At 44.0% G+C, this 26,523-nt stretch overlaps 2 protein-coding genes across 5 annotated transcripts in view; one reads left to right on the top strand and one right to left on the bottom strand.

Annotated features, from left to right (window-relative positions):
• Positions 1-10,589, top strand: part of SLC4A5 (solute carrier family 4 member 5) — a 106,617-nt gene extending 96,028 nt beyond the window's left edge. For all 4 annotated transcript variants that reach the window (XM_037527661.2, XM_037527660.2, XM_054701744.1 and 1 more), the window contains 6 exons: positions 1,288-1,356; positions 2,027-2,200; positions 4,282-4,437; positions 5,863-5,947; positions 6,893-6,960; positions 8,829-10,589. In XM_037527661.2, the coding sequence (XP_037383558.1) occupies positions 1,288-1,356; positions 2,027-2,200; positions 4,282-4,437; positions 5,863-5,947; positions 6,893-6,927 (519 nt within the window). In that variant the 3' untranslated portion in view covers positions 6,928-6,960; positions 8,829-10,589. The remainder of the gene's footprint in view (positions 1-1,287; positions 1,357-2,026; positions 2,201-4,281; positions 4,438-5,862; positions 5,948-6,892; positions 6,961-8,828) is intronic.
• Positions 9,917-25,292, bottom strand: MTHFD2 (methylenetetrahydrofolate dehydrogenase (NADP+ dependent) 2, methenyltetrahydrofolate cyclohydrolase). Its single transcript, XM_037527663.2, has 8 exons — positions 25,169-25,292; positions 18,909-19,093; positions 17,655-17,777; positions 17,248-17,400; positions 16,697-16,804; positions 14,557-14,649; positions 13,191-13,316; positions 9,917-12,449 (listed from the first exon to the last, which is right to left on the bottom strand). Exons 1-8 carry the CDS (start codon positions 25,267-25,269, stop codon positions 12,286-12,288), a joined length of 1,053 nt encoding a protein of 350 aa, XP_037383560.1. The 5' UTR covers positions 25,270-25,292; the 3' UTR covers positions 9,917-12,285.
• Positions 25,293-26,523: the final 1,231 nt, after the last annotated feature.

Below are 26,523 nucleotides of genomic sequence, written 5' to 3'. Positions count from 1 at the left end.
TAGAGCAGCCTTGTTTGCAATGGAGAGCCACTGGTGCAGATAAAGGGGAGGATGAAAGAAACAGAAACAGTGGGAAATTATCTTACAAGCCTTCTAAAGAGTATAATGATGATTGTGGAACAGAAAGAATGATGTGATCGCATTGTTGAAAAAGCAAACAAACTTCAGGTGATATTTGGAAAGATTAACCATTTGTGGTTAGTTGGTTATTCATGGTATTTAGCTTATACACTTTTGTTTTGCTTTTTTTAAAAAAATATTTTACTTATTTATGCATACAAGAGCTGGGGTGCAGGACAGAGGTGTGGGGCTGGAGAGGATAAGGAGCAGAACAAGCATATCTACTGAAATACACTACTGAGGGGAGCAGCAGGTGAGACAGGAGAGGTCTACTGTGCCCTCTGGGTTCCCTCCCTGGCTGGGATCAAACTCCTGCTGCAGTGACTGCTGATAGCTTCATAGTGCTGAGACTTAACCCCTTGCTTTGCATTTTAAAATCTGACTGTGATCCATGGTTTCTTTAAATCAGCAGGTACTCCCTGCTGATATAGGTCAACTCACTAAATGTGTCTGAGCAATACAGCTGGGGCTGGGGGTGGGAAGAGGCCAGCAGGAATAAGCAGGAGTCTTTTTTTTGTTTTGCTTTTGTTTTAAAGATTTATTTATTTATGCATACAAGAACTGGGGTATAGGCCAGAGGTGGGGGGGGCGGGTGAGAGGAGTCACCAGAGACAGAGTGGGGAACAGAACAAGTGGACTAAAATATACTGCTGAGGGGAGCAGCGGGCAAGCCAGGTAAGGTCTGCTGTACCATGTGGGTCAGCTCCCTGGCCAGGGATCAAACTCGTGCTGCAGTGGTTGCCAAGAGCTTCATAGTGCTGAGACTCCTTGTGCCACCAGGGAGGCCCCAGCAAGAGTCTTTCTATGTATCTTACCCATGTTCCAAAAGGTGTATGTCTCTAGTCAAACCACATGAGTTCTAAAGGGCCCACAGGGAGGCCAGACTGGGAGAAGAGCTGCATGCTGGGATAGCCATCTGGCTATAGAAGGGGGCAGGAAAACCCCAATGACCCTCATCTTCCACCCCACTAACACTCTAGTTCCCAGATCTGCTCTTGGATCCTCAATTCCTCCAGCCATCCAGCTCCTTCACTGCTTAAGGAAAGCCTAGGCAGCCTGGGTTGCCTTTGTGGTTTGGCAGACACTTCACCCAGAACAGGGTGGCCCACAGCGTGCCACAGCATAGGCCCACTCCAAAGCTCTCTCTCTCTCTTTCTCTCATTTCAGTTCATACCCCTGCCAGTACTGTATGGTGTCTTTCTCTACATGGGTGTAGCCTCACTGAATGGCATCCAGGTAAGTCTGTAAGGCTGTAAGGCTCTCCCCTCCCTGGGCTGACATGACAGTCAGCCCTGTGGGTTCATGTCAGCATGTACGGGTTCATGTCACCAAAATCCAAGTGTCTGCTTTCCCAGTTCAATGAAAGGATACTGGTAATAATGATAGGACTGTTTACTGTGTGTTAAGTAAAATAGCTATACCAGGTACTTTATGGGTGCTACATAAATTAATCTGTATAAGTAGGTCCTCTGATACCCATTTTACAGATAAGGAAACTGAGGCTCTGAATTAAAAACTTAGATTGGGCTTATTCCAATGAGCATTTCCCTATATCTCTCTAACTCCACCAGCTGAAAAAAGCATTTTGTTTTGTTTTGCTCTTCACTTACCATAATACACAGGGTGTCTTAGATAGTTTGTGTTGCAATTACTTTGCCTTTGCCTTGAATATGGACAATATTCATCTGCAGCCAGCTGCAGGCCTGTACCTGTCACACAGGGCTCAGGCCTCCTGCCCTAAGATCCTGCTGTATGTCCTCCAGTTTCCCTTCTATGCATCCTTAAAGTGTAGCCAGGGGTTCCCTTCTATGAGACCCCACCATAGCATCCCCGCCCCCAGTCCCAAGTCCCCAGCAGGGTCACCCAGGTCTATTCACCTGGCTGAGCGCTGTGCTATCCTTACTAGTTCTGGGAACGCTGCAAGCTCTTTCTGATGCCTGCCAAGCACCAGCCGGATCATGCCTTCCTCCGACATGTGCCCCTTCGCCGGATCCACCTCTTCACCCTGGTGCAGATACTCTGCCTGGCAGTGCTCTGGATCCTCAAATCCACAATGGCTGCCATCATCTTTCCAGTCATGGTATGGTGGGCCAGGTTCCTCCTCCTACTGGGGTGGATTCATCCTGGGCAAATATCCATGAGAAGTCCACTTCACCTTCTCACCGGTAGCCTGATTCTCTTGGGGCCACAGAGGCAGGCACAGAACACATTTGTGAGTCTAGACAAATGAAGCAGGGGAAATGAAGAGGAGGGAGCTGAAAGGTCTGGACAGTGGCGGGGAAGAGAGGGAGTATGCTGCAGTGTCAGCCCAGGAGCCTACCTCCACCCAGCTCGGGTCCCTGCAGCTCAGTAAGAATGCAAGTCACCCCGCTCCCCACTCTGTGGAGGGATGGAGAAGTTGGGCAAATTCAAAAAGGAGACAGAGTTCCCCACAGCCAAAATTCAGAATGCAGAAGTAGTTTTGTACTAAATATAACTCATTCATCATTTAAAATAACTGAATTTGAAGATTAATTGGAGGGGGAGGTAGGGATATGGGGGCACTAGAATCAGAAATTTAATAATTTCGAAGTCCATTGTCATTAACATGACATTCAGTGAAGTTGGGGGAAGCACATGGGAGTTCTCTGAGTATTCTTGCAAATTTTGTGTAAGTTTGAAATTATTTCAAAATAAAAATGAAAAGCAGCCGACAACTTGTTGTATTAGGCCACTCAATAACTCCACCAAAGGGAAGAAGTCGCGAGGCCCTTCTGGGGGATTGAGGCCCTGGCCTAATGCTTGGAGCAAGCCCTGGATGGACTCAAAATTTACAGGAGCCAGATCAGGGGCCATAGTGAGGTAGAACTTGACATGTGTGTTCCTGGGGGTGGGTCCAAGCCAAGGGTTCTCCATCCTGACTGCTCACTGGAGCCACTTGGGAACTTCATAAAGCTGTGCATGTCTGGCCCTACCCCAAATCAGAATCTGTTAGAGAACTCCAGGTATTTGTATTTGTGGTAAGGAAAATGGATCCTCCCAAAAAATTTCCTCCTGGTGAGGGTTCAGAGGTGATGAGTAAAGATAATGATAGTAACAATGAGCAGGTATGGCATACTGTTTCATTTTAGCCCACGCAAGCCCTAAAGGACTACTAGTAACTCCATTGTACAGGAAGCTGAGGCTCAGAAAGCCCGTATGAGTGACCCGAGTGACACAACTAGTGGTCTGTACCCTCCCCCACTGAATGTTTTTTTAAGTTTGCATGTGGTAAAATTCACTCTGTGGCTCTGAGTTTCGACAGATGCGCAGAGTAGTGATTCTACCACCCAAGTCCTAAAATTCCCTCATGCTGTCCCTATGTAGACAATGCCTCTCTCTACCCCTCTCCCTAGCAACCACTAATTTGTTTTCAGAGCCAGGATTTAAAAAAACCAGTCTGTCCAACTCCTGAGTCTGCTTGCTCCCAAGGAGCAGGGTCAGCAAGGAACCACTGTTAAATCCAGCTAGACAGTTTTCTTTCTTTCTACCTCATTTAATGGACAGTTCTTGGCAAAAGGACTATACTTATAACTGGCCACCCTGAGTTCACTGGGTTTATTGAGAGGTCAATGTTTAATCTTCCCCAAAGAGCATGTTTTCCCTTTGTTTATCCTGAACACAAAGCTTTCTAGACTTTATTTAGCTTTAACAGACAGATTGGCAGCTCTCAGAAATGAGGGCACAGGGACAGTGGACCTCAAAGTGTAATCCCTAAACCAGCAGCAGCAGCATCTCCTGGGAAACTTTGTTGGAGATGCAAATTCTCAGGCTGTACTCCAGATCCTCTGAATCAGAAACTCTGGGGAGACACCCAGTGGCATGTTCACAAGCCCTCCAGGTGATGTGTGATGCAAGTTCAAGTCTGAGAACCACTCATTTAAAGAACTAGCTCTCTGGCCCATGCCTCTGCCCTGGCTTCCCACCTCAGCTGTCACAAACGGTCACTGGAGTCACTGATAAGTAGTGTCACTCAACCGAGGAGAGTTAGATGAGAAGAACCACAATGGGGGCTACTGGTAATGGTTTGGGGAGCTTTGCGGTGGCTCCAAAGACAAGTTCCTGAATACAGCTGACAGGGAGAAAAAACTGCGCCCAAATATGGGGCACTGAGCCCACAATTTTTTCTGACTCCTACCACAGATCCTGGGCCTCATCATCGTCCGCAGACTTCTGGATCTCGTCTTCTCCCAGCATGATCTGGCCTGGATTGACAACGTCCTCCCAGAGAAGGAGAAAAAGGAAACAGATAAAAAGAAGAAAAGAAGGAGAGGGGCACAGGAGGACAGTGACGAGGAGGTGGGGAGAATGAGACCTGGAACTAGGGAAGAGATTGAGCCTTGACCTCCCCCCCACTTCTCCCGGGGCCAGGCAGGGGGTGGCTTCTCAGGTGCTCAGCCCTGGGTTGGGCCCTCAATCTCCAACTCTCCCATTCTTTGGGCTCTCAGAGTCATTATTAACAGCATGCAGTTCACTGATGAAACCTGCTCCACCATGGAGATGAGGTGGACTGACCTCCGTAGAATGGAGCAGACCTCAGGGGAGGGGCTTATTAGGGCTCATCAGAAAACTGGACTCCTGGACATGTCAGAAGACTGGGGACAAGGTTTTCTTGGTCCTTCCCTCAGGGGATTAGGGAGGAAGGTGGGGAGAAAGGCATGTTTTCACATGGGAGTGGCTATCTTTCCCTGATGCCTGGGGGCCGCCTGACAGTGCCATCTACCCCTCTTTTTGCATGCTTCCTCCCCACCCCACCCCCAAATACTCACGGAGCCAACAGACTAGAAGTCAGTCCAGAGCTTACAGTAAATAACAAAAGATTGGGTAGAGAGATTGCCTAGCTCAAGTGTTTGTTGCAGATGATGAAACTGTCCCTCCAAAGAGAAGTGATGCATCCAAGATGGACACATAGCTTACTGTCCAAGAGGGAGCTAAGAAAACCTTTGCTGACTGAACCTGATCATGTTTAATATACTAAGCTGCCTGTGCCATCTCCTAACACCACACCTGGCTCCCATTCTTCTAATTTGACCTGAATCCACATCCCTACACCGCCCTTCACCTAGTAATCTTGCCTTTTGCACATCAAACTATTTTTAAGCAAATCCTTGCTGATTTATTGGTGGTAATTAAGCCATCTTCTGTTGGTAGCCATAGACCACAACTCCCCTGGTCCTAATCACTGTCCTCTTCCAGGGAGAGAAGAGATTCATATCCATTTGCTTGTATGTCATAGGTGATTTGCCAAGGTAGGTCCTGATATACAAGAAACTGAAAATTTAAATGCTTTTTAAAGACAAGTTATTGTTTTATTGACTCAATAAATAAATATTTCAGTGGCTACCATGTGCCAGGCACTATTTCAGGCTTGAGGAAAAGCATCTCTGGATTGTGATATATTCAATGGAAAAATAGGACTGAATTTACATGGGTTCATTTCACATATGTCTTTACACAGCTGTCGTGTGAGGTTCATTCCCAGGAGAGTGTTTACCATGACAGTTGAAATTGTTCTGATGAGTAACATTTATGGAAGAGGAATGTCCTGTCTATGACTCCCCCCTCAGTGGACCCTAACATATTTGCAGCACCCTGAAGTGTTCAGTCTGGATGTGGAGAGGATGGTGGTTTACACACTGGATGAATGTAATTTCCATCTTGACAAGAAAGCCAACACTGTTGTATTGGTCATGTTTATCAGTTTTTCCCACTGTTTTTCTCCAGCCCCAGTTCCCTCCTCCCTCAGTTATAAAGATTCCCATGGAAAGTGTCCAATCAGATCCCCAAAATGGTATCCACTGCATTGCCAGTAAGTAAAATACATGGTGTTTCTCCCTTCCTACTTACCTCCACCTCTCCCTGGAGGAACTTTCATCTTTAACTCAATGGTCTTTCAATCTAAGGGTCTTACTTGCTAAGGACTCTTATGCTAAGCAGTTTGTAGAAACTGGGCCATGAGGATTGGGACTCCAGCCAGATGAAAACCCCAAATCAAGCTTCACGTTAGTTCAGGCAAAGCCCCACATTCCTTTTCCCTTGGTGCCCCCAGATGCCTGTGGCAACACCTGGCCCTCTCCTGCATGCTTTCAGACCACATTGATCCAAACATGACCCCTGAGCCTCTCAAGCTTCTCAGTGGATGCTGAAATGAATCGTCCCTTTTAGAGAAATAGGTAGCATCACATTTGGACTATACATTAGAAGTAGTTTAGTTACCAGTGGTTGGGCTGATAATGTGTGAATCACAGGCCTCTTCCACCTGCTAAAGGAAGTCTCCCTGGGAGGGACCAGGCATTTATTAGAGCCCAGCCTCAGCTTCCTATTGGACAGTCATCCAGTCATACCTGTCCAGTAGTCTGAAAGATTCCAACCTTGGTGTTCCTAATAAAGGGCTTGTCACTTTCTTCAAAGACCCAGACTCAAAATGCAGCCAGCCCCTCAGAACCCCTGAGGACTTCCTATCACCCTCAATTTTTGAGTTTCCCACCTTCATCCCCCTTCCCATCTATATACCCCCATCACCCTTGCTTACTGTTTCCTAGCCCTCCCCATGCCTCATATCCACCTAGCCTGGCTATGAACTCTTTGGATGAAGGAATAACGGAGCCAGAAGGCACCCAGCCTTGAGACCCAATAACCGCTCCTAAGTAGTGATGGTCATGAGGTTAGACAATAACAGTGGGTGAGAAAAGCACTGGAGAAATAGGATGTTCTCAAAACTGCCCCACATCTGATATTTTAATTTTCCTGCCAGGAAAAAGATCTTCCAGTTGGAGTTACTCACTCTGATTCTTCCTTCAGTGACTCAGAACTCAATCGAAGGTAATCGCCATGAGATAGGTTTCTTGAGTATTAAATAAGAGGCTAAGCAATGGCTAAGGAAGTTGAGGGGTTAGGATCTCCCAGACTAGCCTGTCTCAGTAAAAGCCTTTGCTAGTCCACCACAGGAGACAAAGCCAAGCAGGCCGTGATTATTGTGTGTGAAGTAATAAATCTCGTCTCACTGGCATGACACAATTACGTGATACATAAAGATATTCAACTTTAGAAAAGGAAGTTATTTAAAAACATTAGGTAGACTAAAAATTGACAGTATATATTGAAAAAAAAATTAGACATGCTTTGAGTATATATTACTGAAAGCCAGGATAAATGATCTAAGGATCAAAATAGCAGGTACTCTACTACTCTGTGGAATAAAAGAACAGCATGGTTAGCTAGTAAAGAAAGGGTATTGAGGAAAGCTGACTAAATATCAAAGATCAAGTGGAGACAAAAAGTCAAGGACTCAAGGCTGTTTCCAGGAGCCCTCATGCCAACAATGTGATTCCTTGGTGTTATTATGAGAAGTCACCTGTGAAAAGTGGGACTATTTGATGACTGAAAACAAGGTGGGGTGGGGGGGAGAGCTGAAAAGTGGAAAGGAAGAATTCAGAGGCAAAGTCCACCTTGGTAGTGACTAGGAAAGATGACAGGAGCAGCCCCGCTCCTACTGCTCTAAACTGGACAGAATCACTGTACAATATCAGACATGTGAAAAAGCACAGCCTAGTCCAACAGAGGCAGATGAACCTCCCACATTAGATGGCAACCATCCAAGAGATTTAAAGAATGGGATCATCTAAGTTAAAAGTGAAAGCTGTTACCACAGTACCTGGAGAACACCAATATAGCCTCCTTATCACCAATATAGCCTCCCTAGGCAGAAGGCTCAGGGCCTCCCTAGCCCAGGAGTGCCAATGTGCAAATTATGTCTCTTCCTGCCTTCTCATCTCACCTCCCCAATCAGGGTTCCTATGCCCTTAATGCCACAGGTCTTTGTTAGGGAAAAAGCAATCTGTTTATCCTTATTTTCATTTTAAAATAGCCTACACTAAATTCAGTTTCTTAACTGTCCCAACTTCAGACAGTGGAGAAAGAATTTGGACCAGGATAGGACGTTTCCAAAAGTCTGTTAAATTGCACAAAGCAAAGGGTAAGGTCAGCAATGCAGATGAGTAACTGGCAATGGTACCATCTACTTTACACTTGTGTTTCAAGTCTCTGAAAGCAGATGAAGTCAAAGACCACTAAGTAACAGGAATCCATTTCAGTGAAGAAAATGGCTCAGCAATATGATATAGTTTAACAAAAGTTAATCATCCATATCTTCTAAGCATAAAGCTTAGGCCTGTAAACCTAAGACAGGCCTGTAAACCAAGACACAGTGGGCACATACAGAGAAGGCTCATTGTTTCAAGGGAGGGATTGCCTTATCTGGAGAGTCTAGAAAGAAATAGGAGTCTGCCAGATGTAAAGAAGAGAGAACGGCATTTAAGGCAGTAGGAACAGGCATGAAACATTTGAAAACAGAGGGTGAAGAACACCCTGGCAGTCAAATTAGAAGTAGACAGGAATGCGAGCACAGAACCCGTCCTGCCATGCTATGGAGTTGGGATTCTATTTTGTGAACAGCGGGGAGTCACCATCAGATCTGTGATACACAAAGTTCACTCCGGCAACAACCTGAATAGGTTGAAACAGGGTGAGACCAGTTAAATGCAACAGCTGAAAGCCAAGCAGATAGGGTACTGCTAGTTCCAGTGATAAGGGTTCAGAAGCAAAGAGAACTTTTTGCATTGAGACTTGCCCTAGGGGTTAGCATTAAAGACATGAACACTAACCATCCTTCCTTTTTTCTTCTTGTTCAGCATCACGTTGCACTTCAAAATTTCCTGTTCAGCTTCACCTGCTTTCAACTATTCGCAGAGCCCAGTGTTCTTGGTGCCACAGGTGAAGATAGAGATGGAGTCAGACTGTGACTTCACAGACAGGGACAGATATGGAGAAGTTGACGGTGAGACCACCCTCTAGGAGGAAGCAGTTTCCCCCCCATCCCCCGGGAGGCACAAATAGAGAGAAAGTTCAGTCTTCACTGTGAGTCTGGGCCAAAACACTTTCTCTGAGCCTGGTTCCACATTTACCAGAGGGCGTCATTATGCTTTGATAGAAAACTGGGTATCTGTCAATGAAAAGCATTACTTACCTGTAAAGTCTCCCCTTCCCTTTGTAGTTATGAAAATAATCATAGCTAAATGTGATACCCTATTTTCTGAAATGAAAAAATGCTTGTTTCCCAAAGCCAAAACCATGAGACAAAAGCCAGTTTCTATTTAAAATATCTCATTTAAAAAAAAATTAAAGTATCTAGACAGTCTAGAAAGCTATTAAAATACCCGTACTTCAAGAGACACAGGTTGGAGAATTTGTTTTGTAATTTACATATTAAGAAATGCTGTAGAGGTCCTATCTTTTCTCTCCATCTCATTTAGTTTTCTAAGGATCATATGAAAAGGTCAAATCATTATGGGCCTGGCCCCAGCAGAAGTGTGTCTGCAGCTTTCTTAGACTGTAAAAGTTCCAAAAGCCTTTTAATGAAAGAACCGACATATCTGGGTGGATAAATGTTTCTAATATTTCTAAAATAAATCTTATTAAAGTGAAATTTCAAACCACATACTAAATCAACGAAATGATCCTTTAAGTTGATATCTATAGTTTTTCATGTCCAGGATCAAATTTCCTTATGCATTTTGGGTAGGTCCTTCCTGCAAGTTTTCAATGGCCTGATTTCCAAAGCCAAACTCCCATTCACATGCACACTGCATATCAGGCAGAGTTAATGTCAAATTTTGGATGATATGATCTTTGAAATATTAGACTAGTATGTTAAAAGAAATTATTGGAAGCAAGTTGGGTAGACCAAATCCCATTAATGATGAAGCAAACCCTTTCTTCATGAAACCTAAGATCAGTTGTTTAATATTTAATCCACATTTAATGAACACCATGTTTATTTAATGCCTACCATGCACCTGTGAGCCACAATGCATTTGACGTTTACCTTCTCCAAAGCACAATGGTTGGGATCTTGATGAAATCACTTTGGTTAGGATTACGACACTTACCCAAATTGACAAAAGCAGATTCTTTTTCTTTATTCCTTTCTAGTTTTTAAAGATAAATGACTCCAGATCATTAACATCTTAAGTTACCAGAACAGTTAATTGCCTGTAGAATCCCCAGTGCTGGTGCAGTGCATGGTCCATAGAAAACGCTCAATAAATGTTTATTAAATCTCAGAGCTCCTTTCCAAGGGATACTGCCAAGAGTAAAGTTCTAAACTTCTACCATGTCTACTGAAAAAGCATAATTACTTAGCTACTCACCAATCCAGAACCATCCTCCACGCTTAAATACAAATTCTTAATCTTCATCTGCAGCAATCCTCAGAGAGGTAACAATCTACCCTGACCGTTTCAGTTTTAAAATCTGGCTGATTTCCAATAGCAATAGACAGGGGTCTAAATTAAATTGTAGAAATGTTAAGAATTCAGGAATAAATGTGCTTGATTAATTGAACAAACTGAAAATTACAATGTTAATTTTTAGTTGTTTTTTAAATTGTTCACTGTAATTTTCAACTTTTGTCATTTAAATTGTGTATATACATGAACATTTAATTCCAGTAGCTTTTAACATGTTGATATATTGTTACTTTTCCATGCAGTAGTTCAGTACTTTTTCCCACATGTAACTACAATTCAATAAAACTGAATCCTGTCTGCTCATCTTGCTCCATGTGTGATAATTTCTGTTAAATCAGAGGCATGATTTAGGGACATCAGCTACAGCTCACTTACAAAAAATGTCTCCTACAAGTTATCATCTTTTCATCTCCTGCAAACTGTAGACAGGCTAAAGTCAGCTGCAGAGGAACAAGGAGGGAATAGCTCAGCTCCCAATTGTTCCCCTTCAGTCTAAAGCTGCCTAGAGGAAGAACTGCTTTTGCCTGCATGAAAGCCAAAATACACAGCCCTGGTGGATGATGCACAGGGACCTATCCTAGCCTCAAAATGTGTACAGCAACACCTTCCAATCTGACAACTCAAATTAGTAAGATTGAATCTCATAGAAGCTCTTGACCAGGGGCAACCTGTTGAGATGTAAGACCAAAAGGACCCAGAGTTCTTTAAACCAATTTGTTAAGGCATAGAATTGGATGCTACCAACTACAGAAACACCTAAATTGATTATATCCAATGAGAACAATTAACTGTGGTAAAAATCACAACTAAGATAGCAGCAGAAAGATACAGTATTTCAGAAACTCATCCCACACTTGTGAAAAGTATTTTATTTAAAAAAACAAAACTTTAATCAGAAAGTCTGATTAGACTCAGTATTAACTCAAGCTCTCAAAAAACTTATGGGGCTGGGGGTGGGAGAAGCCAACAGATGCATCAGAGAAAAGCAGGCAGCTGCTGACAATTCTTTGGTGGAAAAGTAAGTTGCATACTTATACAAGCTGCCCTAATGATTATATCAAGCCAAGTTTTGTTTTTCAAAAATAGGCTTCAAGATATACCAAAGAAACCATAGACACCTCCAACGATACAAAAATGTGACAATGAAGTCTGAGGAGATAAGAAAAGTCAAATGTGACAATACACGTGAATAATTTATAAAATGAGACTTCAATCCTAGAAAACTGAAATGAGGAGACCTCATGAAATGGTGAGATACATAAACCAAGGGCTAATAGCAAATGGAACAACTTTAAACATTTTCCCAATGACTAAGCCATGAAATGATAGCTTACATACTATGAACATGTACTTTTTCCTCTGGTTATCAAAATTTTATTTTCCACCCAATCACCATGTTTCTTTCTTGTTACCTTTTCCCTAATTTCCACTTGTAACATTTTTCCTTTGGTTTGACCAGTTGAACTCAAAAGGTTGTGAACCTAAAGTGAGCATCAACTAATTGGAATAGCACTTGGGAAATGCAATCCTAGAAAAAGGCAATTTTAACTGAAGTGGCTTGACAAAGTTAAGCATCCATTTGCAATGTAATGATGTCCCCAGGTTAATCATTAGATTAATGGCTTCAGGAAGCTAGATGGCATGACCCGCATGTCGGGTGCTCCCTGGTGAGGTACTGCAGAGCCATGTGCACAAACGCCCACCCACTTAAGTTTTCAATAAATACAACGCATTTTAAACCATTTCAGTTAGAATAAATAAAAAATATTGCATCTCTATTGACCTGTTTTGCTGCTTGAACTGGCTTGAAGTGCAGTTCATGACACAGAAGACAAAACAGTTAATTAGTGGCCACTCCAAGCTCCTTAGATTTAAGTGCTTCTCTCTCTTCAAGCCTCAGCACTTTTTTGGCAGCAATAATGGTATTTTTCATTAGCATCGCCACTGTCATGGGGCCAACACCTCCAGGCACCGGCGTGATGTAACCAGCTTTCTTCCTGACTTCTACATAGAAACAAAACAGGGAAAGGAAATCTAAGTATTTTAACAGATCATGGGAGAAGCATTCAAAGAAACAGCACTACCTCAATTCTGCCTACAACTTTTCTTAATTTTACTCCATTTATTATATTTAACTATACAGTTTGCCCAAAGCACCAAGCAAAGTAATTTTCTGGAAAGAAGTAAGGTTTTGTAAACCCAATCTTAAAGGAAAAATACCTGGCTAGTCTAGGCTTGGGTCTGTTCAATAGAAACGGAAAATTAGAAATAGATTATCAACAATTATTCAAATACACATGTGAACTGAGGAGAGATCTAGCATATTCCAAAATGTCAAGAATATGTTTTTTGGGGGGGCCTCCCTGGTAGCGTGAGGGATTAAGCACAGCACTGTGAAGTTATCCGCAGCCTCTGCAGCACAAGTTCAATCCCTGGTCGGCCAGGGAGCTACCCACACGGTGCAGCAGACCTCTCCTGGCTCACCCGCTGCTCCCCTCAGCAGTGTATTTCAGTCAGTCTGCCTGTTCTGTTCCCCACTCTGTCTCTGGTGAATCCTCTCACCACCCCGCACCTCTAGGCCGTAGCCCAGTTCTTGTATGCATAAATAAACAAATCTTCAAAAACATTTTAAATGCCCTAACAAGGTAACGTAAGTTTACAAGCTAAAGAAGAAGTAAATGATGTGTCCTAAAATGTCCACTTAAGTAGTAGTTACTGGTTTTATATTTTCAAAAACTTCATTACCTTCAAAATCCACATCTCCTACCAACTTGGGTTTAGCAGTTATGGGATCTTGAACTCTGTTTATTCCCACATCAATGACAGTGGCTCCTTCCTTAATCATATCTGCAGTGATCAGATTTGGAATGCCTAGAGATGGAAACAGGAGTGATCAATTGAGTATTGAAAAGAAAATATCACCTGTCAGATTCTTATTTAATTTTAATTTCAAGAACTCTAGAAGAATTAGCTTGTTTTACAAAAACTATTAATCAAGGAATCATTTAAACTTCCTATAATAAATATTTTGAGGCTTTACAAATAATATTTACCCATCAAGTCTACAATGTAATGCCAGAAACCAGTATTTCATCCACAACCACTGCCCATCTTTGTAGGCAGTTCACAGTATCATTCCTAGGGGAATGGTGAATGGAATGGCAGTGAGGCAGGCAAGGTCTAAGACAAGAGGTCCAGGGCCTCCCTGGTGGTACAAGGGGTTAAGGTGCAACCTATGAAGATACCCGCAGCCACTACAGCACGAATTCAATCCCCAGCTAGGGAGCTACCCACATGACGCAGCACATCTCTCCTGACTCGCACACTGCTCCCCTCAGCAGTATATTTCAGTCTGCCTGTTCTGTTCCCCACTCTGTCTCTGGTGAATCCTTTCGCCCCCCACATCTCTGGCCTGTACCCCAGTTCTTGTATGCATAAATAAATAAATATTTTTAAAAGATTTATTCATAAATCTTTTTTTTAAAGATTTACTTATAATTTTTTATTTTTTTTTAAAGATTTATTTTTATTTATTTATTTGTTTGTTTGTTTATACAAGCACTGGGTATAGTGAGAAGCGCGGGAGGGTGAGAGAATTCACCAGAGCCAGAGCAGGGAGCAGAACAGGCAAAAGGACCGAAGCACACTGCTGAGGGGAGCAGCGGGTGGCAGGAGAGGTCTGCGCGCCATGTGGGACCCTCCTCTGGTGGCCGGGGAGCAGCCAGGGATCGAACCGGTGCTGCAGAGGCTGCAGGCAGCTTTTTTTAAAAGATTTATTTATTTATGCATACAAAAGCTGGAGTATAGGCCAGAGATGCGGGAGGTGAGAGGATTCACCAGAGACAGAGTGGGGAACAGAACAGGAAGACTGGCTGAAATACACTGCTTAGGGGAGGAGCGGGCAAGGCAGGAGAGGTCTGCTGCACCATGTGGGTTGCTCTCTGGTTGGCCGGGGATCGAACTTGAGCTGCAGAGGCTGCGGATTGCTTCATAGTGCAGTGCTTAACCACATTCGCCATTGGGGGCCCCAATAAATAAATCTTTTTTAAAAAAAGACAAGAGGACCATCCTCTCTCTTCTGAGGCCGTCCGTCCTCCTGAGTCAGCCTTACCTGCAGCAGAGATTACAATATCTGCAAGAATTGTATGTTTCTTCAGCTGCTCTTTGGGCGTGTATCGATGAGATATTGTAACAGTGGCATCACCTGCAAGTCACAAAAAATAAATGTTTTTATTTCAAAGTTGGATTGGATTAGGCCTCAACTAGTCAAACAATTGTAGAAAGCCAACCTCTCTGAAAAAAATAACTGACTTACTTCATGTGCTTATTTTCTGGACAGCTAATTATCATTTACTTTTTAAAAATGAATACATGATTTGGGGCCTCCCCGGTGGCGCAGCAGTTGAGCGCTGGGTTGCGAAGCTGCCTGCACCTTCTGCAGCGCCGGTTCGATCCCCAGCCACCGGGCGAGGGTTCCACATGGCATGCAGACCTCTCCTGCCGCCCGCTGCTCCCCTCAGCAGTGTACTTCATCATTCTGCCTGCTCTGCTCTCCCCTCTGGCTCTGGTGAATTCTCTCACCCTCCCGCACTTCTGACTGTACCCTGTGCCTGTATAAATAAATAAATAAATCTTTAAAAAAATAAAATAAAAGACATCTGGAAACACAATTTTGTACTTGTAATGTAATCATTGTGTTCATATTATGTGGGTCTTCTAAACTTAAGCAGCCTGTTCGGCCTCCACTATGGCTATCTGCAGTTCTACATTCCTATACAAGGTCAGAATTGCCTTCAGGACCCGTCAATCAGCCATAGGAGCAGAATCTTAAAAGGTGCCTTTCAAATCAATCAAGAGTAGAAAGCTTGATCACCCTGGAAAGGGTATGCATCAAGAGGTATGACTGGGAATGCCTGGGGGAGGTGGGGGTGCTGATGACGCATGCATAAACTTACTCCGAACTCACACATCATGAGGTATGACCGGGTACACCCAGGGGGCCGAGGACCGATGTATGACAAGGGACCCTAGAAAGCTGATCAGTGGAATGCCTTGTTGATCAGATTAGGACCATGGCCAGGGGTCTGGGGTCTGGTTTCAATTACAACACTTGGTCGCCAAGCAGATAAGAATTATCTGGTCAGCAGACTCATGTCCCCCCGAAACCCTAGCTGACATTCCTTAGTTTCACCCCATCCTTTTTTCTTTGTCCTCCTAACCCACGTAACTGATGCTGTATGATTATTCTATCAATAAAAACAGCCAGGATCTTGCTCTTCAGCAGTAATCTGCATTATGTAGCCTGCTCCACAACTCCTGTTTCTTTATCAGTGTGGTGTTGCCCGACGCAACAATATTACAATAACCACGTGTGATAACTCTTGATTTATGAGGCTCATTTGCAAATTACAGAACTTGACATGACAGATGGCAGTCATATCAATTCAATCCTTTGGAATGGCCTAAGATTTTTTTTTTTTATACCAAATGATAAAGAATGGGACACCACTTTGAATAAACACTGCTTTTAGTTCCAGCTCTCCAAGCCACTACTGAAAATCTCTAACTGCCTACAACCAAGTTTATACTCAAAACCAAATTTACTTCTGAGGTGTATCAATTTCTGAACTAGTTCCATAATGAGTCAGTGAATCAAAAAAAAAACTCAAGTGATACCGAATACCGCGTAATCTACAAAAATTACTCCCTAAATATCTGTTAACAAAATTACAACAGGGCCGCCTTGGTGGCACAGGGGTTAAAGACACAGCACAGGGCCTCCCCGGGTGGCGCAGCGGTTGAGCGCTGGGTTGCAAGGCTGCCCGCAGCCTCTGCAGCGCCAGTTGGATCCCCGGCCACCAGCGACGGTCCGACAAAAAAAAAAAAAAAAAAAAAGACACAGCACAATCAAGAGATCGCCGGCCACTGCAGCACGAGTTCGATCCCAACCAGAGAGCAACCCACATGGCGCATAGACCTCTCCTGCCTCACCCGCTGCTTCACCTCAGCAGTGTATTTCAGTCAATCTACCTGTTGTTTCCCACTCTGTCTCTGGTGAATCCTCTCCACCCCCTACCCCACACACACACCTCTGGCCTGTACCCCAGTTTTTGTATGCATAAATAAATATTTTTTAAAAATTACAACAAATACAAAGTTTATAATAAGGTTAATAGTCAGAGGACAGCCTCTGTAGTTGGCACAGTAGAGAACAGGCCACTCTCCTGAAAGCAGTTTCATAGTTTCTTTACCTCCAGGTCGTTCATGGGCTCCATCAGTGTGCAGTAACATTGCGATGGGCATTCCAACATTTTTCGACCGTCCAGCTACAACCACATTCTTTCCTAGGGTTGGAATGCCTGTGGAAAAATAGATATTTGTATTAAAAGCAGTGCTAGACTGTCTTGGAATGAGCTCCAAAGGAAAAGGAAGGCAGATGGCCTGACTGAGAAGAGGAACCTAAGTCTGATAATGAAGGAAGTCACTAAGTACACTGCCTTCCTTGGTCAATGGGACTATCACTTGCTACCCACAGTGAGGTCTAAAACAAAACTAGAAAAGCACCAAGTAAGCCACAAAACATATATGAATGTGCACAATCACCACCATTAAAGCTTAAGTTTTCTTCATGGAGACTTCTGGACTAAACAGCAAAAAAACTTTTAGGCACCTGCCTTGAAAAAGAAGCTCAGGGGAGTAAGTCTACAGGTTGAGAGGTAGGAGCTTCCACTCTTGGCTACCATCTGACCTTACCATCTGCAAGCATCACTTTTATAACACTGACAGACATGTATATACTTACCAGTTCGCTTAATAATTTCCCACACACCCCACGGGGTAGCCGGTAACATGGAATACTGGTCCAAACACATTCTCCCAACGTTAATCACATGAAAGCCATCAACATCCTTGTCTGGAGAAACAGCATTACAGATCTTTCTCTCATCAATGTGCTCTGAAAAAGAGCAGAGACCTTAAAGACACCGTAGTGAACAGTTAGCACAGTTCGACTCCCACTTATCTCATTTGTCCCAACAACTTACTCCCCTTCTACACTCGCCTCCATGATTTACTTTGTCATCTACACAGTAGGATCCCCACATCAAGCAAAGCCGAATGCCAGAATCAAAGCCAACATCCTCTCATACTGCTTCCCTCCACTGTCTTCTATAACAAGATCTAAAAACCAAATCAATGAGTAATACTCACCTGGAAGAGGCAGCTGAACAAGGAGGCCATCTACATTATCATCATTATTTAGTTTATTAATTAAATTCAATAGTTCATCCTCTGAAATTGAAGCTGGCTTCACAATTGTCTCACTGTTGATCCCTACAAGAAAATTTCAGTTAAAGGAAAAAAAATTCCAGAATTAGTGAGCAATGCTATTACCTGCCACGGTCGTCTACCATCACACCCACCCTGGTAGCTGAAAAGCTTGAATAAATCCACAAGGAACCTAAAAAAGTAACTTCTCAAGTTTATACACTAGAGAATACTAGCATGACAGCTTCTATACATTATTCTATGCAGTCCTCATTAATCTCATTTTATAGACAAGGAGACTGAGACTCAGCAAAACTGAAACACAAACCAGCTAGTACTGAGGCCTGTCTTTCTAGTTCCAAAGTCTACAGTTCTTCCCACTGCACCATGGCACCTCCCAATGTCTTAGAAAGCCACAGCCTGCTATTTTTCTAGAGGTTCTAAAGGTTTTTCAATGAAAGGGCAGGAGGCCTCAGTCCTCAGTGGTGATTAGCATGTATCAAGGACATACAGTTCAGTAACTCTGCGCAGCCACACCACTGGCGTCACAGCCATTCAAAAGGGAAGGACACCTAGTGCTCATACCATTGACTTGGATGAACAGGCACAGCTGAGTCCACCGACCTCTGGCCACTGTCTCCCAGAGTCTGCAGTGAGACCCAGAACATAAACCTCTCTATACCCAGACCTAAGTCTCCTGCATTCAAAAACTCCAGCCACTTCCAACTCCATGATTTAACTGGCTTACGAAAGTTGGTAAAGAAATTGAAAGCTATTTCTCAAAAGCCAGAATCATTTCCTTCACACCTCAGGCTGTGTTCTAGGTTACATCACTGAGATCTGCTCAGTATTCCCCCAGATACCCACGCCTTAAACAAAACAGCAAATGACCAAACATCCCACTCAGTGACTTTCATTATTGATCTAGGAAAGCAAATGTGAACTGTGTCACCTGTCAAATGTTAAGACTAACAGAATTTACCTTACATTCCAGAATATACTGAGATCAGTCTTATCTCCTCTGCCCTAATTTGTAAGCCTCCCCAATAGATAGTCTGATCTCTTCCAAGTTTTGCATACAGTTCAATCACATTAGTCTCTTCTACTTGGGTTTTCTTATCAGAAAAAGAAATAATTACAATGGAATTTCCCTCAGGTAAGCCTCAACAGCAATGAGGGTCCGGGAGTGACACCTACCCACATCTGCAGCGGCCCTGGTTTTGTTGAGGACATAGGAGTGGCTGGCAGGATTCTCACCAACCAGAACCACACTCAGGTGAGGCCGCCTGTTGCCCGCTGCCACCCATTGCTCCACCTCCTGTTGCACTTCCTGCTTGATCTGCTGGGCAAGTTTCCTTCCAGAAATGACAATGGCTTCATTCCTGCAGAAGGGAAATAGCTTAAATTTCTGTAAAAAAGTAAAGATCAGGGGCCTCCCTGGTGGCGCAAAGGGTTAAGCACCGCACTGTGAAGCAATCCACAGCCTCTGCAGCACGAGTTCGATCCCCAGCCGGCCAAGGAGCTAACCCAAATGGCGCAGCAGACCTCTCCTGACTCGCCCGCTGCTCCCCTCAGCAGTGTATTTCAATGAATCTGCCTATTCTGTTCCCCTCTCTGTCTCTGGTGAATCCTCTCACCCCCCGCATGTCTGGACTGTACCCCAGCTCTTGTATGTATAAATAAATAAATCTTAAAAAAAAAAAAAAGTAAAGATCAGGCTACAAAGCAATATTAAAAACTCTAAACTGAAAAAGTTAGATTAAAATGCATGGTGGTGAACCTAGGAGAAGACTGAAATCTGAAGGACATGTTTAAGGTAGTAAATTTGTATCCAGCTACATATTTAGGAGATTACATGTTGATATGAAATAGTTACAATCACCAATCTGAAGCTCAGAAGGTTTAAGTAACTAACAACTAGTACTAGGCAAAGTGGGGTCTCATATTCTCCTGAATGCCTCCTGATCGCTGACAAATTGACAGGCAAAAAAATAAATAAAACCATTGTTTTAAATTGCATTTCTTTGTCCCCTCATCACTATAAGGTTAAATCATTTTTTCTATTACTTACATACCATTTGTAGTTTGTGTTTTACCCGTATTGTTAATGTCCTTTCAGATATTGCTTTTAATTTTTATGCCGCTTTTAAATATGTAAATTGTTATGCAGTTAAACCATTCAACAACATATTGGACAGGTCAACTTTCAAATGCCTACTGTCCCCTCAGCCCCTCCTAAGGAAAACTTTCCTGATAACAGGGGTTGGGAGGGGCACTAGAGAAAGCTCCATCTCCTAGGTGGCTGTGCATCCCCTCCACAACTAGCAAACCAGGGAGTATCTGAAGCCAAGGCCAACAATTTCTAGGCTGGCTGACAGTCCAGCTAGTACAAAAGCTTAGTACAACAGGAGCCATGATAGTGAAATAGGCCAGGAAGAGCTTCTCTCCTTCACACCCTAGACCCATAGGCACACACTAGAAACCACAGAGGACCTGTTGATAGAAGCAGCAGGAAAATAACACAGAAAGATGCAGAAACAAACAGAATAGTAGTCACATTCACAGTAGAAGACAGGATGAGAAAATTGCTGGGGAGTGTCGGGGGCAATGGGAAAACTCAGAATGATCTAGAAGAACCTTCAGTTCAGATCTCTGAAAGGCTACTCTTCCCAGTAAGAACTGGTTATGCAGCTCTTTCTGAGTTCCAATGTGGAAGATGCCTAGTTATCTTATTTCTACACATATCCTGATAATAAAGCTCCCAATAAAGATGGATAATCGGGCCTCCCTGGTGGCGCAGCAGTTAAGCGCCACACTGCGAAGCTGTCTGAAGTCTCTGAAGCACCGATTTGATTCTCCGCCAGCCAGGGAGAACCCCACATGGCGCGGCAGACCTCTCCTGCCTTGCTCGCTGCTCCTCTCAGCATTGTCCTCGGTCTGTCTGCCTGTTCTGTTCCCCGCTCTGGCTCTGGTGAATTCTCTCACCCTCCCATGCTTCTGACCTGTACCCCAGTTCTTGTATAAATTAATAAATAAATCTTTAAAAAAAAAAGATGGATAATCATCTGTTCCTTAAGCAAAAGGATCCCACTGAACCTGAATGCAATTCTTTCTCTTTATATTTCTGTCCTTGGCATCCTGAGGAATGCTCCAGTTTCAAGACCAATGAAACAACTGTTTGAAACATAGAAACAATTTCCCCTTATAAAACATATTTAATTCTTAAGGATAAGGTCAAGGTATTGGACATCTTGGAAGGTCAGTTATGATTAATTCTAAAGAGGACTGTTAGTTAAAATGAAATTTTAAAGCTTTCACATTCCTTAAGCCTTCAAAATGCTTACTTTTCATTTGCATTATGATTACATACCTACTCTAAATCTCAATGTCTTAGACATAATGCAGTAACTTTTAAAAACTTTTATATATATTTTATATATATATATATATTTTACATCATTCTTCCTTTTTGTGCAATGTATGCTTTTTCCTCTCAGGAAGCTTTTTTTGAAAGACTTTATTTGTGCATAGAAGAACTGGGGTGTAGGCCAAAAGTAGGGGAGGTGAGAGGATTCCCCAGAGCCAGAATGGGTAACAGAACAGGCAGATTTACTGAAATACACTGACAAGGGGAGCAGTGGGTGAGACAGGAGAGGTCTGTTGTGCCATGTGGGTCACCTCCCTGGCCGGGGATTGAGCTCAGGGTAGTTAAGGGTTGAGACTTAACCCCTAGGCCACGAGGAAGGCCCCATAATGCAGTAATCATAAATCTAAACCTTATATTAATCTGTATTTACATCTAGTGAGGTATTGAGACATCATTTTTTTTATAGCACACCAAATACTTTAACCCAGATTTTATGTAATGATACTAGCACAGCACAAAAATATATAACATTTCATGTGTACCTATGGCACATTAAAGTATTGAAAACATGTTAGTATTTTCTAATCCATTTCAGGTTTAGAGTTATCTGGTGGGGCTCACAGATGCAAATACCCTTAGCAACATTCCTGATCTACATCAGTACCAGGAATACCAAATCAGAAATACATCCCCAAAACAGGAACATGCAGAAGGAAAGATGACTCAAAAAGGCCTTAGGTGATGTAAAAGGCCTGTGACCACCACAAAGGAAGGAGGAGGATCGGCAGGGAAGTAATAGCTAGGAGTGGCACTGATCCCTCAAAATTTGATCAAATCTATTAGAGTTTGATCAAAGGGTGTTAAGGGGAAATGTTAAAAAAAGGAAAGAAAGAAACCCGAAATGGAGTTGTTCATGCCAGAGCATGACTTAATACCTAACTTAGTTGTAGTTTCAGCCTCTCCCAAAAGTGGAAAATTAAACCAAGCAATCAGGAGTTCCCTAATCAGCACTAGGGAGGTAATCTGTGAAGCAAAGACATTCTACCTTTCCCCCATAGGAAAGTGGCTTTGCCTGAAGTAATCCTTTTCTTTCTGCTAATGACCTTGTCCCAACCTCTTTCTGATACCAAAAAAAAAAAAAAAAAAAAACCCGCCAACCCTCATTTTGAATAACTGTTGTGCCTTTCTACTAGCCAGATAGAATGCTGCCCATTCATGAATTGGTTAATAAAGCCAATTAGATCTTTGAAATTTAACAAAATTAAAAAGGCTTAGGACAGTCATTTATACAGAATTAAACATCACACAAGGTGCCAGACATATATATTCAATAAGATTATTTTTTACCCTCTTCTGTTGATTAAATTTATACATACACATATATATATATATATACACATACACATTTATCTGCTTAATATATACTTATCTAGGTACACTCATAAGGAAATATATGCATATATATTCACTAAGAAGGACTTAGATTGCACTTCATTAAAAAGTTTCTTTTGACAACAACAAACAGAGAAAATGGTAGCAGCACATTTGGTCTGAGAATGACATACCAAAAAGTTAAGGACACAAGGTTTTGGGAGAACTCAGTGTTCCAAGTTGCAAAGGCAGGTTCTGGATGTTATGCCAATTTGCTTAAAAAAAAAAAAAAAAAAGCCAAAAAGTAACAAGAACCAAAAACAAAGCCACAATGCAATGATTATCTTTCATAATATAACTAACTATCTTAGCTCTCCTCTGCCTATATGCCCGCAAGATGGGAAACAGGGAGTGGAGTCAGTCATCACCTAACTTCAAATTATTTCTGCCAAAGGGCAGATAAAGTAACTGTCAGCCCCAAATAAACAGAAATGAAAACTCAGCTCTATCCCACAGAGAATTCACATTTTATTAACTTATTAGTTAACACTTACTTAGGAATTAATATTTATACTGGTGTGTTTAGAACAATTCCCATTAAAATCCCATGAACAGACTATAAAGAAAACTTTTCAAATAAAATTCAAAACTGAAATCCTAGTCAGTAGCATCTTCACTTCCCTCCTGCTAATTCAAAAACTTAAAGTACTGTAATTTTCCATGAAAAGTCAATCACATACATTTTGTAATTCATGATCAAATTATTTGGCAAAATTATCTACTATTTAATAAAAATATTAGTGAGTGAAGACACAAAGATGGGAAAGGTAAACGCTGGGTATTACTCTACTATTTTACTGTTACCTTGGGGTATTAAATCATCTTGTTATAAACAAAGAGAAAGTGGGAAGGGCAGAAGCCAGATTCAAACACAAACTTTATAGATAAAAAGTCTACTTTTTATCTATACACTGCCTCCCCCCCAACGACTCTCTCTAGCCCTGAGGTTTAGGTTGCTGACAACCTCACATCCCATCCCAAAAAGGAACACATGCAGACTCATATTTTAAAAATATTTGTTTTACATTTACCAGCCAACAGTGTTCAAAGCAATACATGAGAACCACAGGGCCTCCCTGGTAGTGCAGCAGGTTGAGTGCAGCGCTATGTAGCTGTCTGCAGCCTCCGCAGCGCAGGTTCGATTACTGGCTGGCCAGGGAGATACCCACATGGCACGGCAGACCTATCCTGTCTCGACCACTGCTCTCCTCACCAGTGTTTTAGGTCCATCTGCCTGTTCTGCTCCCCACTCTGTCTCTGGTGAATCCTCTCACCCTCCCACACCTCTGGCCTGTACCCCAGCTCTTGTATAAATAAAATAAAAATCTTAACCACAAAAAAAAAAAAAAAGAGAACCACAATACCAAATGCACCTACCTATTGCCTTCACAGACGTGGAAAAGCCTACTTGCTCACTCAGAAAAGAAAGTGAAATGAGGTCATTTGTTAATGGTCCTGTTCTTTAGATAAAGAATTAATGCTCTTTACAAATTTCTTCTCAATCATGAAAGCTACAAACGCATGTGATTCAGGAAGGGGAAAGTGAGTGATGCCTGGAAAGTGATGCAAGCAAGATGGGGTTGGAGAGGCAGGCAGGGATCAGACCAAAATAAACCTCGAATGTTCCTTCCCCAAGTCTTTTTTCAAGAAGACATCAACGTACCTTCTCCCAAGCACCTTGGAAAGGTCTCTTCGCATTTTTACACTGAATGGAAATCGCACGTGTTCTGCCTTTTGACAACTAATGAGTGCCACTAAGCAAAGCACAGAAAGCAACCCTGAATTGGCACAGCCTCAGAGGAAGGGGCTGCTATTACAAGGTTTAGGTCTCTCGTCATTTAAAGGCTCATAGTCTGACAAGAATGAGGGTGCGCATATTTAGGTAGAGAAATCACAGACATTTAAGAATGGAAGTTTGAGGTCCAGGGAGACGAGGAAACACTATTACCTCCCTATGAAAAAGCCAAGAGGTGGCCTTCTCGCCCTCCCGGGTCCAGATCACCTCCGCTCCCTCAGGCTGGCACCAAGTCGGCGCCGGGTGCGCCAGAATCAAAGCGCATTTAATTCTCCAGGAGAGCAGAGGAGTCAGGGGAGCCCATCGAGCCACACCCACCTCCCGGAGGCGGAGGGCAGCGCGAGCACCCGCAGAGCAAGCCGACCCCGGGATTTCATCAGACTGCACCAACCCCCCGCGCCGCTAGGGTCCCGGGGAGGGGCAGCTCGCCGAGCTGCGCGTTCGGAGCCCTTCCCCGCGCTCGCCCCATCGCCGTCACCGCTCTCCCAGGGCCACTCTCGGCGTGACCGCCCAGGGCGGCCGGCAGGTACCGGCCAGCAGCCTGCGCGCCATCCCCCGCACATGCCGGCGCCGGAGCCGGCCCGCGCCTTCGCTCGGCCCCGCGGGCCCTGTCCAGCGAGCGCACCGGCCCCGAGACGGGGCGACGCCCTGGGCCGCCAGAGTGCGCTTCCCTCCAAGAGGCGAGCGCCAGGCTCCAGCCCACCCCGCCGGGCAGGCGCCCAGGGCGCGGGCTGCGGCCGCCACGTCGCCCGGACGGGGATGCTCAGGTGAGTCGTCCCGGGGTGGCCCTCCGGGGCCCGGGCAGCCCCCTCCCTCGACTCCCCTGGACTCTTCGCGTGGACCCAGCTCCTCGACCCTCTTTACCGAAATGCCGAGAAGTGGAAGGGGCGGTGGCGGACGCGGCAGCTCTGGGCGGGCCGGAGCAGCCGGGTGACCAACGTGGACACGAGACAGGAGGCGGCCATGGCCCCCGCCGGTGCCCGCGCCGGGAGAGAAGCGCGCGCGCGGGCTGCGCGGTTATACCGCGGCCCGCGTGGCAGGCCCCGCCTCCCAGGGGCACCCATTGGTCCCTGTCGCACCCCACTTGCTGTCTGTTGGGCCTGCTGGAGCTAAAGGAGCCAATGGGCTGTCTTCGTGAAACGTAAGCGAACCCGGTGCAGCCTGGCTGGGAGCTAGAAGAGGACCGGCGGCCTGGGGGCGGGCATGAGTGGCTGAGGAGGGCGAGCCCCCTGCCAGGCCCCGCTGCTGGCGCCCAAGCCCCCGCTAAGCGACCGTCTGTTCATTCATTGACGAAACAAACTTCTGAGCATTTACGGTGTGTCGGGCACTGTAAAGAATGGATAAAAAAGACAGGGAGATAGAATGCCAACTAACGTGGAAGAATGATGGAGTTAGAAAATACCTATTTGGCAAAATCGTAGTAAAAATTGATTCAGAATCACCAAAGGATATCAAACAACTGCGTGAAGTCGGATGAAGAACAAGATATTAGAAGATGTGGTGTATATACACAATGGAATACTACTCAGCCATAAAAAAGATGAACTCGGGCCTCCCCAGTGGCACAGTGGTTGAGCGCTGGGTTGTGAAGCTGCCCGCAGCCTCTGCAGCGCCAGTTCGATCCCCGGCCTCTGGGCGAGGGTCCCACATGGCGCGCAGACCTCTCCTGCCACCTGCTGCTCCCCTCAGCAGTGTACTTCATCACTCTGCCTACTCTGCGCTCCCCACTGGCTCTGGTGAATTCTCTTACCCTCCCGCGCTTCTGACTGTACCCAGTGTTTGCATAAATAAATAAATCTTTTAAAAAAAAAATTAATTAATTAAAAAATTTTAAAAACAAGATATTTACATACAGGGTTGCCAGATCTTGTGACTAAAAATGCAAGATACCCCCATAAATTTGAGTTTTAAAGAAATATCTGTTAAATATTTGAAATTTAAATTCAGCTGGACTTTCTATCTTTTATCTGGCTGCTTTATTTGCATAGTCTCAAAGTATCTTTCAAACAAAATACAAATTAATGCAAAGGGGGAGGGCCTCCCTGCAGGTGCAAGGGGTTAAGCACAGCACTGTGAAGCTGTCTGCAGCCCCTGCAGCTCAAGCTGGATCCCCGGCCGGCCAGGGAGCTACCAGCATGGCACAGCAGAGCTCTCCTGTCTCACCCGCTGTTCCCCTCAACAGTGTATTTCAGTAGATCTGCCTGTTCTGTTCCCCACTC

This window comes from Talpa occidentalis, unplaced genomic scaffold (genome assembly GCF_014898055.3).
Source record: "Talpa occidentalis isolate TD23 unplaced genomic scaffold, MPIMG_talOcc4v2.1 talOcc4.5, whole genome shotgun sequence".
Taxonomy (NCBI): domain Eukaryota; kingdom Metazoa; phylum Chordata; class Mammalia; order Eulipotyphla; family Talpidae; genus Talpa; species Talpa occidentalis.
This window is presented reverse-complemented; position numbering and strand designations above follow the sequence as displayed.

What these genes read in the sequence shown, in the direction of transcription:
- MTHFD2 (XM_037527663.2), bottom strand. Translation starts at nt 25,269, where the DNA reads ATGGCCGCCTCCTGTCTCGTGTCCACGTTGGTCACCCGGCTGCTCCGG. An exon ending in GGAAATTATTAAGCGAACTG is followed by an intron (nt 16,805 to 17,247) that starts GTAAGTATATAC and finishes ATTTTTCCACAG; the next exon opens with GCATTCCAACCCTAGGAAAG. An exon ending in AGGAGATGTGGATTTTGAAG is followed by an intron (nt 12,450 to 13,190) that starts GTAATGAAGTTT and finishes GTTTCTATGTAG; the next exon opens with AAGTCAGGAAGAAAGCTGGT.